Source organism: Aethalodelphis obliquidens, unplaced genomic scaffold (genome assembly GCF_003676395.1).
Source record: "Aethalodelphis obliquidens isolate GAN/ISIS:26980383/991018 unplaced genomic scaffold, ASM367639v1 scaffold70, whole genome shotgun sequence".
In the NCBI taxonomy this organism is placed as follows: Eukaryota; Metazoa; Chordata; class Mammalia; order Artiodactyla; family Delphinidae; genus Aethalodelphis; species Aethalodelphis obliquidens.
In genome coordinates, this window is record NW_020838014.1 from 8005242 (window position 1) to 8017834 (window position 12593).

Consider the following 12593-nt stretch of genomic DNA (forward strand, 5'->3'; position numbering starts at 1 on the left):
GCCCCTGGAACCACACTGTTTATCATCATTATTTTTTTTAATCTTCATCTTCTTCATATTTCTCTTTGTCATCATCTTCTTGACCCTTTTGTCTTTCTTCTTTTTCTTTCTTTCTTTCTTTTTTTTTTTTTTTGGTTTTCCCTGTGGCTTGCGGGATCTTACTTCCTTGACCAGGGATTGAACCCCGGCAATGAGTATTTAAAAAAAAATTCTGAGAAGTTGATTGAAGCATCTGGGGACTTTTTCTTGCATTCCTTCTGGAAAGTTTGTAGAAAGAAAGAGAAAGAGGGAAGGAGGGAGGGAGGCATGTATTCTCCCATCCCATAGGTTGCCCTTTCATTCTATTGATGGTTTCCTTTGCTGAACAGAAGCTTATTAGTTTGATGTAGTCCCACTTGTTTATTTTTGCTTTTGTTGCCTTTGCTTTTGGTGCCTATGCATATATGGTCCATTAATTTTCGACAAAGGAGATAACAATATACAAGGGAGGAAGGAAGGAAAGAGAAAAGAAAAAGGGGGAAAAAAGAAAAGAAAAGGAAAGGACAGAAAAAGAGCATATTATGGTATTTTTCTTCTTGGCCCTTTCAGATCACCTTTGCCCATGTGTCTATGTCTAGTTAACTTTTCCTCAGTGGGGTACAGAGTCACCTAGAGCCCATTTCACTCTCACTTGCACTGACACTGTCTGTGGATCTCAGTGTGTTGCTATGCCTGTCATTCTTTCTGATTTAAAAAAAGAAAAAATTGTTCAGTAATAAAGGTGCATTGCTTCTTACTGTCTGCCAAGAAAGATGTATTTTTCTATGTCTTCTGCCTGAGTCTACAACCCCAAGCCCACCTCAATCGGAGGTCATTTGCATACCATGCTTGAAGGAAGCCCTGATTTCTTATTCTTTTACAGTGTAACTTCTCCAAGGCAGGCCTAGTGTGAGTAGCAGCTTAGCCTTCACTAGCTTCTCCCAGGGCAATGCTTCCTTTGGTTAATGGAAAGACTGTGTCTCTTCCCCTTTGCCTGTTTTTCCCTGACTCTCAGGCCTGTTACAATCCCCTTCCCTACTAAAATAACACAGTATTAGCATACTGCTAGGAAGGTTGTACGGAAGGAATGTGGGATTGGTTCTGCTACTTTTTGCAATGTAATCTTGGGCAAGCAAACTTGCTGAACCTTTATTTACTCATTAGTTAAATGAGTGTACTAATCACATCAGTCTATTTCACTGGTTGCAGTAACTATAAATGAAATTATTCCTATACAATAACCTAAAAGATCCTCTGTAGAGAGATTATGTAGAAATACTTCTTAGCTAGTAGCTTGATTTTTTATTTCAAATAAAGCTATTTCAGTTATCTTTGGTCATGTCGACACACCACTCTAAAACTTAGTGGCTTAAATATGTATAGCTGATTCAGTTTGTTATACAGCACCAACTAACACAACAATGTTAAGCAATTATACCCCAATAAAGATGTTAAAAATAAATAAATAAATAAAACTTAGTGGCTTAAAACAGGGGTCAGCAAACTGCAGCCCATAGGCCCAGTTGCCAGTATTTGTAAACAAAGTTTTATAAAAGCACAGTCATGCTCATTCACTAACATATTTTCTGCATCTTCTTTGAGCTATCAGGTCAGAGTTGAGTAGCTGTGACAGAGTTGATGCCCATGAGCCTAAAATATTTACTCTCTGGCCCTTTAAGAAAAAGTTTGCCCACTCAAGGCTTAAAACAACAATGGTTTATTATTTCTCACAATCCTGGATGTTAGCAAACTGGGCATTTCTTCTGTTGGTCTCACTTGGGATCACTCAAATAATCTGACAGCTTTTTTTTTAATGTCTTTATTGGAGTATAATTGCTTTACAATGGCGTGTTAACTTCTGCTGTATAACAAAGTGAATCAGCTATACGTATACATATATCCCCATATCTCCTCCCTCTTGCATCTCCCTCCACCCTCCCTATCCCACCTCTCTAGGTTGTCACAAAGCATCGAGCTGATCTCCCTGTGCTATGCAGCAGCTTCCCACTAGCTATCTATTTTACATTTGGTAGTGTATATATGTCCATGCCACTCTCTCACTTCGTCCCAGCTTCCCCTTACCACCCACCGTGTCCTCAAGTCCACTCTCTACGTCTGCGTCTTTATTCCTGCCCTGCCCCTAACTTCATCAGTACCGTTTTTTTTAGGGTATTTGTTTTTCTCTTTCTGACTTACTTCGATCTGTATGACAGATTCTAGGTCCATCCACCTCATTACAAATAACTCAGTGTTGTTCCTTTTTATGGCTGAGTAATATTCCATTGTATATATGTGCCACATCTTCTTTATCCATTCATCTGTCAATGGACATTTAGGTTGCTTCCATGTGCTGGCTATTGTAAATAGTGCTGCAATGAATATTGTGGTACATGTATCTTTTTGAATTATGGTTTTCTCAGGGTATATGCCCAGTAGTGGGTTTGCTGGGTCATATGGTAGCTCTATTTTTAGTTTTTTAAGGAACCTCCATACTGTTCTCCACAGTGGCTCTATCAATTTACATTCCCACCAACAGTGCAAGAGGGTTCCCTTTTCTCCACACCCTCTCCAACGTTTATTGTTTCTACAATCTGACAGCTTGACTGGGAATGAGGGTCCGAGACAGCCTTTCTCAAGTGTCTGGCAGTGGTGACTAGCATCTTCATTCCCCCTGTACTTGGCCTTTCCTCCCCATGAAAGGTAGTCTGGGCTTCTTCACAACAAGTTGGTCTTGGGGTTTTAGGAAGGCAAGAACAGAAATGCAAGGCCTCTCAAGGCCTAGTCTCCTGAACGCATCCAACAGCAGCATTTTCATCACATTCTCTAGTACAAAGCAAGTCACTAAGCCAGCCCAGATTCAAGGGGTAGAGAAATAGACTCCACTTTTTGATGGCAGGAGAAGGAACATCACATGACAAAGGCGTGTGGACATAACCTAGTGTGCTGTGCTGGGGACCACTACTAATATGATCTACCACAGGCTATTGTATGTGAACTGCTTCTCTGTGGCCTAGAATTGGTTCATATTTTGCAGAAACCAAATTCTGCTGGAACATGCAGGTTGGGATGATCATAATGCCACTATTTTATAAAATTTTCTGTTGTTCTGTTTCACTGGCAGCTTTTCTTAGTGACACCAAAGATCGAGGCCCTCCAGCGCAGTCACAGACCTGGAGAAGTGGTGAGAAGGTCCCCTTTGGGCATTCCTTGAGAGCATTTGAAAGACCCCTTCAGGTGCAGACCCAGGCTCTTCGAGACTTTGAGAGGGTAAGTCACATGGGTAGATAATTGTTATCCCAGTTAGAAGGAGTGTCAGGGGATAGTGGTGTCTTATAAAAGTATGACCCGTAATTTAGCTTGAATTATGGGTATTCTTATCAAAATGTTGTCTCTTTCAATAGCATTTATCCCGATAAGCTTATGCACTGTTAGCTATATGCTGAGCACAGTAGTTAATGGGCAGTTGCCTGTACCACTATTTCTGTCTTAACATTTTTACGCCTGGTTTACTTCTCAGATAAATTTAGGAAGTTTAAATGGCACCCCGAGAATCTGTAGGTGGGCCATAGTGAGCCCAGGAGACCTAGTCAGTCGGCTGGCATTATATGCTCTGCTGCTGGCTTGGACCGCTCTGGATATCTGGATACCGTCTGCAGCTTGAGGTGGCTCAGCCACAGCCATTTGCTTCTCAACAAGAATCTGGCATTGTTGCTTGAAACTCCTGATTTAACTCTTGAAGTGCTCTGCATCTTGATAGGTTTATCCTTAGATTTGGCCAAAAGCCAAATTACTGACAATGTAATACAGGCCCCCAGCTCCCTGTGCCCTGGTTTGATCCAAGGAGGTCTGCACAATAGAACCTATCTACTGGAACCTATCTACGGGCTGGAAAGAACACCCAGGATTTCTTACATCCCTGTGTGCTAAAAAAGGAAACAGCTCTTTGGTGCCCCCTGGGGGTTGCCCAGGAATCAGGACACACATACATACTGTGTAAAAATGCCCTGAGATGTGTGGGTTTCTTTCATTCTTGAACTGATAGCTTTTGTTATATATAATAAAAATTCCATTTTCAAAAAAATGTTAATAAAGTAGTGTTGACATGCATTTACCCTGTCTTCTTTCAATTTGTAAATAGAAATGTTTCACTAGGACCTAATGTACATCCTACCAGACATTCCTGTGGACAAAGAATGTGTTCCATATAATGTGTGCCTGAGAATCTAAACAGCCTACTCTTGGTTTTTGTGCTCAGAGTTGTCATGGCCACCGTTTTTTTTTTTTTTAAAAAAAAGACAGAGTTTGCAGGAATATTAAGTGGTTTTGAAGACTAACCCTCTGAACAGCTGTGGTGCTGGTGGTAGGAGTGGGGGCAGTACCACCCACCCCCTTCCTCTTTTCCGCCTTTTGCATCTACTGCAGTGCAGAAAGGGTGAGCAGAGCTGTGGCACTCCCCAAAGCTGTGAGGGTGCTCTCTGAAAGGCAGTCTGCCTGCGTGTTCCTTTTGGTGGAGAGGTGATTTGGATCATAGAAATGAAGGGTGTCACCTCTACTGATCAGATGAATGCCCAGGTGCTGTGGGAGAGGGAAAATAATGGGCTGAGCTGGGTGATGAGCAGAGGTCAGCTGACTTTCAACTGTGGAGTCCTACGTCTTTTTCTCTGAGCAATAAGGTCTAATATCGCTGGTTAGTCCTTACTCCTCAATGCTGGGAACCACTGACAGAAACCAAGGTAAGATGCAGAGAAAAGGCCAATAAGAGATATTTTACATGTCTCTCCCCTATGTGTCAAGCAATATATAAATAACAATGAGGCTACAGCACATGCATTTTTCAGAATGGTCATTGTCAGTAAACCAAGCTGTGACCTGCTCACAGGTCTGTTCATTCTTACATCCATTCATCCATCCATTCATTCTGTAGGCTTTGAATGATAGCACCTGCTGTATGAAGAATCTCCATGAAAGGATTTGAAAATTAGAGGAAACATTAGTCAGAAAAAAAAATGTAGGAGGGAGAGTGACACATTCCAATGTCCCACCCTAAAAACTGGTAAAACACTAAATAACATGATATTTTCTCTAAAGTTTAAATCATGCATTCAGTAGCCTTGGGATAAAGGATGAGATCTGTACTCGGAAAGGGGAAAGGGACATATTAAAGGTTTGTGCCAGAGAAAGGTTAGCTCCTCCAGGGCATGAAGCAGATGTCAAAGAGATACAGGCCTGGCCTGGGCAGCCAGGAGTCCATCTGTCTTAGTCCATTCAGGCTACTATAACTCAGACTGGGTAGCTTATAAACAACAGAAATTTATTTCTGACAGTCCTGGAGGCTGGAAGTCCAAGATCAGGGCACCAGCATGGTTACCTTCTGGTGAAGGCCCTCTTACTGGTTCATAGCTGATGCCTTTTCACTATGTTCTTAGAGGGCAGAAGGGGATAGGGATCTTTCTGAAGCTTCTTTTATAAGACATGAAACCCAAAGGCCCATCTCCTAATACAGGACCATCATCTTTGAGGTTTAGGATTTCAGCATATGAATGCAGGCAAGGGGGGCACATTCAGACCATGGCGCCATCCTTACTTCACTTATCCCTGCAACAAATGCTTGATCACTTCAAATAAGATGCTATTCCTATCCTTAGTAATAGTCTATTGGGAAGTACGGACACTGCATTACTTACAATATAAGGTGTCCTTATGGTAAAGATAAGGACAGTGTACGCTGAGATCTTGAGAGAGAATATTTAATTTTATTAAAGGACAGAGAAGGGCCTCCTACAAGAGGACACCTCTCATGGGGCTGCACATTTAGTGATGTCTTCAAAGTTCAGTTAGATTTTACCAGTTAGAGAAGGAGATTATAATATTCTGGACAAAGGGGAAATTTGGGTGAAAGGAAGAGAAGTATGTTCATGTATAGATCTGATAAGAGACTGGGATAGAGGGATGCTATGGTCTGAATGTTTGTGTTCGCTCACAATTCATGTGTTGAGATACTAACCCCTAAAGGTGATGGCATTGGGAGGTGGGGCCTTTAAGGTGCTTAAGTCATGAGGGTGGAACCCCCATGGATGAGATTAGTGCCTTATGAAAGAGGCTCCAGAGAGATTCCTAGCCCCTTCCACCATGGAGGATACAAGAATTCTGTGACCCAGAAGAGAACGCTCACATGACCAGGCTGGCACCATGATCTTTGACTTCCACCCTCCAGAACTGTGAGAAATAAACTTCAGTTGTTTATAAGCTACCCTGCCTGTGATATTTTCTTAAAGCAGCCTGAACAGACTTAGTCAAGGGAGGTATGGAGGGAGACTTAGACAAGGAAAGAGGAAGTTTACAGCAATACAATCCTACCTAAAGAAACAGGAAACATCTTGAATAAACAACCTAACCTTGCACCTAAAGCAATTAGAGAAAGAAGAACAAAAAAACCCCAAAGTTAGCAGAAGGAAAGAAATCATAAAGATCAGATCAGAAATAAATGAAAAAGAAATGAAGGAAACGATAGCAAAGATCAATAAAACTAAAAGCTGGTTCTTTGAGAAGATAAACAAAATTGTTAAACCATTAGCCAGACTCATCAAGAAAAAAAGGGAGAAGACTCAAATCAATAGAATTAGAAATGAAAAAGGAGAAGTAACAACTGACACTGCAGAAATACAAAAGATCATGCAAGATTACTACAAGCAACTCTATGCCAATAAAATGGACAACCTGGAAGAAATGGACAAAGTCTTAGAAATGCACAACCTGCCAAGACTGAATCAGGAAGAAATAGAAAATATGAACAGACCAATCACAAGCACTGATACTGAAACTGTGATTAAAAATCTTCCAACAAACAAAAGTCCAGGACCAGATGGCTTCACAGGCGAATTCTATCAAACATTTAGAGAAGAGCTAACACCTATCCTTCTCAAACTCTTCCAAAATATAGCAGAGGGAGGAGCACTCCCAAACTCATTCTATGAGGCCAAAAACAGACAAGGATGTCACAAAGAAAGAAAGCTACAGGCCAATATCACTGATGAACATAGATGCAAAAATCCTCAACAAAATACTAGCAAACAGAATCCAACAGCACATTAAAAGGATCATACACCATGATCAAGTGGGGTTTATTCCAGGAATGCAAGGATTCTTCAATATACGCAAATCAGTTAACGTGATACACCATATTAACAAATTGAAGGAGAAAAACCATACGATCATCTCAATACATGCAGAGAAAGCTTTTGACAAAATTCAACACCCATTTATGATAAAAACCCTGCAGAAAGTAGGCATAGAGGGAACTTTCCTCAACATAATAAAGGCCATATATGACAAACCCACAGCCAACATTGTCCTCAATGGTGAAAAACTGAATGCATTTCCACTAAGATCAGGAACAAGACAAGGTTGCCCACTCTCACCACTCTTATTCAACATAGTTTTGGAAGTTTTAACCACAGCAATCAGAGAAGAAAAGAAATAAAAGGAATCCAAATCAGAAAAGAAGAAGTAAAGCTGTCACTGTTTGCAGATGACACGATACTATACATAGAGAATCCTAAAGATGCTACCAGAAAACTACTAGAGCTAATCAATGAATTTGGTAAAGTAGCAGGATACAAAATTAATGCACAAAAATCTCTGGCATTCCTATATACTAATGATGAAAAATCTGAAAGTGAAATCAAGAAAACACTCCTGTTTACCATTGCAACAAAAAGAATAAAATGTCTAGGAATAAACCTACCTAAGCAGACAAAAGACCTGTATGCAGAAAATTGTAAGACACAGATGAAAGAAATTAAGGATGATACAAATAGATGGAGAGATATACAATGTTCTTGGATTGGAAGAATCAACATTGTGAAAATGACTCTACTACCCAAAGCAATGTACAGATTCAATGCAATCCCTATCAAACTACCACTGGCATTTTTCACAGAACTAGAACAAAAAATTTCACAACTTGTATGGAAACACAAAAGACCTCGAATAGACAAAGCGATCTTGAGAATGAAAAACGGAGCTGGAGGAATCAGGCTTCCTGACTTCAGACTATATTACAAAGCTACAGTAATCAAGACAGTATGGTACTGGCACAAAAACAGAAATACAGATTAATGGAACAGGATAGAAAGCCCAGAGATAAACCCATGCACATATGGTCACCTTATCTTTGATAAAGGAGGCACGAATATACAGTGGAGAAAGGACAGCCTCTTCAATAAGTGGTGCTGGGAAAACTGGACAGGTACATGTAAAAGTATGAGATTAGCACACGCCCTAACACCATACACAAAAATAAGCAGAAAATGGATTAAAGACCTAAATGTAAGGCCAGAAACTATCAAACTCTTAGAGGAAAACATAGGCCGAACACTCTGTGACATAAATCACAGCAAGATCCTTTTTGACCCACCTCCTAGAGAAATGGAAATAAAAACAAAAATAAACAAATGGGACCTAATGAAACTTCAAAGCTTATGCACAGCAAAGGAAACCATAAATAAGACCAAAAGACAACCCTCAGAATGGGAGAAAATATTTGCAAATGAAGCAACTGACAAAGGATTAAGCTCCAAAATTTACAAGCAGCTCATGCAGCTCAATATCAAAAAAACAAACAACCCAATCCAAAAATGGGCAGAAGACCTAAATAGACATTTCTCCAAAGAAGATATACAGACTGCCAACAAACACATGAAAGAATGCTCAACATCATTAATCATTAGAGAAATGCAAATCAAAACTACAATGAGATATCATCTCACACCCATCAGAATGGCCATCATCAAAAAATCTAGAAACAATAAATGCTGGAGAGGGTGTGGAGAAAAGGGAACACTCTTGCACTGCTGGTGGGAATGTGGTACAGCCACTATGGAGAACAGTATGGAGGTTCCTTAAAAAACTACAAATAGAACTACCATATGACCCAGCAATCCCACTACTGGGCATATACCCTGAGAAAACCATAATTCAAAAAGAGTGATGTACCAAAACATTCATTGCAGCTCTAATTACAATAGCCAGGAGATGGAAACAACCTAAGTGTCCATCATCAGATGAATAGATAAAGAAGATGTGGCACGTATATACAATGGAATATTACTCAGCCATAAAAAGAAACGAAATTGAGTTATTTGTAGTGAGGTGGATGGACCTAGAGTCTGTCATACAGAGTGAAGTAAGTCAGAAAGAGAAAGACAAATACCATATGCTAACACATATATATGGAATCTGAGAAAAAATAAATGTCATGAAGAACCTAGGGGTAAGACGGGAATAATGACACAGACCTACTAGAGAATGGACTTGAGGATATGGGGAGGGGGAAGGTTAAGCTGTGACAAGTGAGAGAGTGGCATGGACATATATACAGTACCAAACGTAAAATAGATAGCTAGTGGGAAGCAGCCGCATAGCACAGGGAGATCAGTTCGGTGCTTTGTGACCACCTGGATGGGTGGGATAGGGAGGGTGGGAGGGAGGGAGACGCAAGAGCGAGGACATATGGTAACATATGTATATGTAAAACTGGTTCACTTTGTTATATAGCAGAAACTAACACACCATTGTAAAGCAATTATACTCCAATAAAGATGTAAAAAAAAACCCAAAGACTTCCAAAAAAAAAGAACAAGGAAAGAAGTAATATTAAATATACTTAATCAGTAAAAATTAATTGATCAGTTAATATGATTATTTCTGAAATATTTGTTGATGGAGGAAATTCTAGGGAAAAGATCCTTTGATTTATGAGTAAGTGATAATAGACTAAAAATGTAAATACTGGCACATTATGGATAATACATCATTGGTCAATTATCAAGTGAAAGTGACAGCATCTTTCTTCACTATATTGGTGCAGGAGGAAGGGGCCAAGGGAACGGAGCTTTGAAGATATAGTTTTCTTTCTTTTCTTTTCTTACATTCTGTATCCCCGACCCACAGTATGAGTGGGGTTAGAGAAGGATAGGCAGGGGGAAGGGGTCAGAAATAGTGGCACAGATAAGCCTACTCAACTTTACACTGGTAGAAGTAAATTAATAGGTATTGTTTCCCATGATAAAAGAGTTTTGCTTAGTATGTATGCTTCATTTGTACTTTTTGAATGAGTGAATGATTTAATTAATTTTTAAACCTTGTCAGCTTTGTTTTAAAGGCACTTCCCCCGCCCCCCAAAGATACATTGATGGAATGATCTCTATCCTTTCCAGAACTATAGACTTGAGAAGTGGGTTAAGTGCTTCTCATAAATTGCCTTATTTTGTCTTTATAAACCTGCATGAAACAAGCATCACTGTTCCTATTTTCAAGTGAGGGAACCGGAACTTATAGAGATTGTGACTTTTTCAGGATGATGGAGTTTAGGTACCATGATTACAAATCCTGACAGGTTGTTGGGTCATTTTACATAGTCTTATGTCAAATGGCCATAGTCATATGTTGAGAAAAATTCTTTCCTATATGTTTTCTCACTGATCACAGCACCCACCCCACCTCCAGCATCTCTGGGGTGAGCGAGACTAGAGCAGCACATAGATAGCACTAGCTAGCGTGTGTTGATCACTTTGTGTGTCAAGTAGTGTGCTAAGTATGTGCAGTATCATCTCATTTAATGCTAATGGAAACCCTGTGAAGAAAGCATGATTATTACACCAGTTTACAAATCAGGAAATAAAGGCACAAAGAGTAACAAAGGAACTTACCAAGCATCTCATAATGTGCTGAGAATACTCGTCATTTTTGTGACCTAAAATAGTACTTTCTATGTTGGTGGTAATAAGAGTGCTGACTCATATAGGCCTGGAATCATGAGCTCCTCCTATTTAGATGGGCACAGAGTGCAGTTCTATCTTCCCTAGGTAAACTGTAAATCCACTTTTATCTCCCAGTATTCTCCATCACATGCTTTCTATTCCATTAATTCTGAACTGCTTGCAAGTCAAAGTTGTTTCATACTTGCAAGCCTTTTTTCTGGCTGTTCCTGCTGCCTAGAATAATTTTTCTCTCCTCTTCTTTACCTGGTTAAAGCCTTCAAGTTTCAGTTCAGGTCCAGTTTTTTGTTTATTTGTTTTTCATTTTAGGACGCCTCCCCTCATTCTCCAGTCTCAAAATGTATACCCAGGGCTTCCCTGTGGCGCAGTGGTTGAGAGTCCGCCTGCCGATGCAGGGGACACGGGTTCGTGTCCCGGTCCAGGAAGATCCCACATGCCGCAGAGCGGCTGGGCCCATGAGCCATGGCCGCTGGGCCTGCGCGTCCGGAGCCTGTGCTCCGCAACGGGAGAGGCCAAAACAGTGAGAGGCCCGCGTATCGAAAAAAAAAAAAAAATGTATACCCAGACTCTAGGCAATTCAGAGGCAGAAAGCCTCTTGTTCACCTTTTTCTAGTCTCTAGAACCTAGCATAATGCTGGTACATAGTAAGTGCTCAGTAGATGTTCATCAATTAAGTTAAATTTGTTGAAAAGTGTTGAAGATTAGGTGTTATATTGGATTTGTATTCCCCCTGGCCTCTACTTCAGTATTCACTAAGTATATTCACAGTAAGTAAAATGATTCTAAAGAGGGTACTGGTATATGAATTAATTGGTTAGGATAGGAAACTGAGAAGTCAGGAAAAATACATTTATTTTTAGAAGTCCAATGTGCTATCCATTGTACTACAGAGGCAGGTGGGAAAAGTACATTTATTTTTTTATTTTTTATTTTTTTGTGGTACGCAGGCCTCTCACCGCTGCGGCCTCTCCCGTTGCGGAGCACAGGCCCCGGATGCACAGGCTCAGCGGCCGTGGCTCACGGGCCTAGCCGCTCTGCGGCATGTGGGATCTTCCCACACCAGGGCACGAACCCGTGTCCCCTGCATCGGCAGGGAGACTCCCAACCACTGCGCCACCAGGGAAGCCCAGCACATTTATTTTTAATGGTGAGGTTAAAGGGAGATAACTGTCTACCTAAACTGGGATCATAAAATTATAAACGTAAAGTAAGAGAAAGAAGCAGAGACCTTTTGAAATATTGGACAGGAGTTATTAAGAAGATCATAATAATAGCTAATAATAATATGTATTGAGTGTTTATTAAACACTAGGCACTTTTTCGACATTTAACACATTTTATTTCAGCTCTTTTTCAGTTCATTTTCCTAACTTATGAGATAGATATTAGATATTATATTACATCCATTATATGAGTGAAGAGACCAAGACTCAAAGAACTTGATGAAAGCTATTACAGGTATAAAGTGGCAGAGCCAAGATAATTCCAAGAGTCAAGGTTCTTGGGGAAATGAGAGGACCATTCAGAGGAGAGGTTACATTAGTGCAATGTGTGCAATTTGGTTCTATGCAGAGAATCAAAATGGCAGATGCTATATATAGAAAAGCCATGGAAAGGGTAGGGGTCTGTGGCTTTACGGTCTAGAGGAGGCCTCCACTGCCCTCCCCTGTTTACACATTTTCTAATAATGCTGTCTTTAACATGAAAATGCCAACAAGACCAGCTGCAGTGTTTGCTTAATTATAGTCTGAAGCTAGCTTTTCTGGGCAGTCTGAATCCAACCACAGTGAGTCAGCC

General features: G+C 40.3%; 1 protein-coding gene across 1 annotated transcript in view; it reads left to right on the forward strand.

The window, feature by feature from the left end:
• Positions 1 to 12593, forward strand: part of PDE4DIP (phosphodiesterase 4D interacting protein) — a 192408-nt gene that overhangs the window by 18778 nt on the left and 161037 nt on the right. Inside the window, exon 3 of the mRNA XM_027091139.1 lies at positions 3140 to 3285. Coding sequence (XP_026946940.1) covers positions 3140 to 3285 — 146 coding nt within the window. The remainder of the gene's footprint in view (positions 1 to 3139; positions 3286 to 12593) is intronic.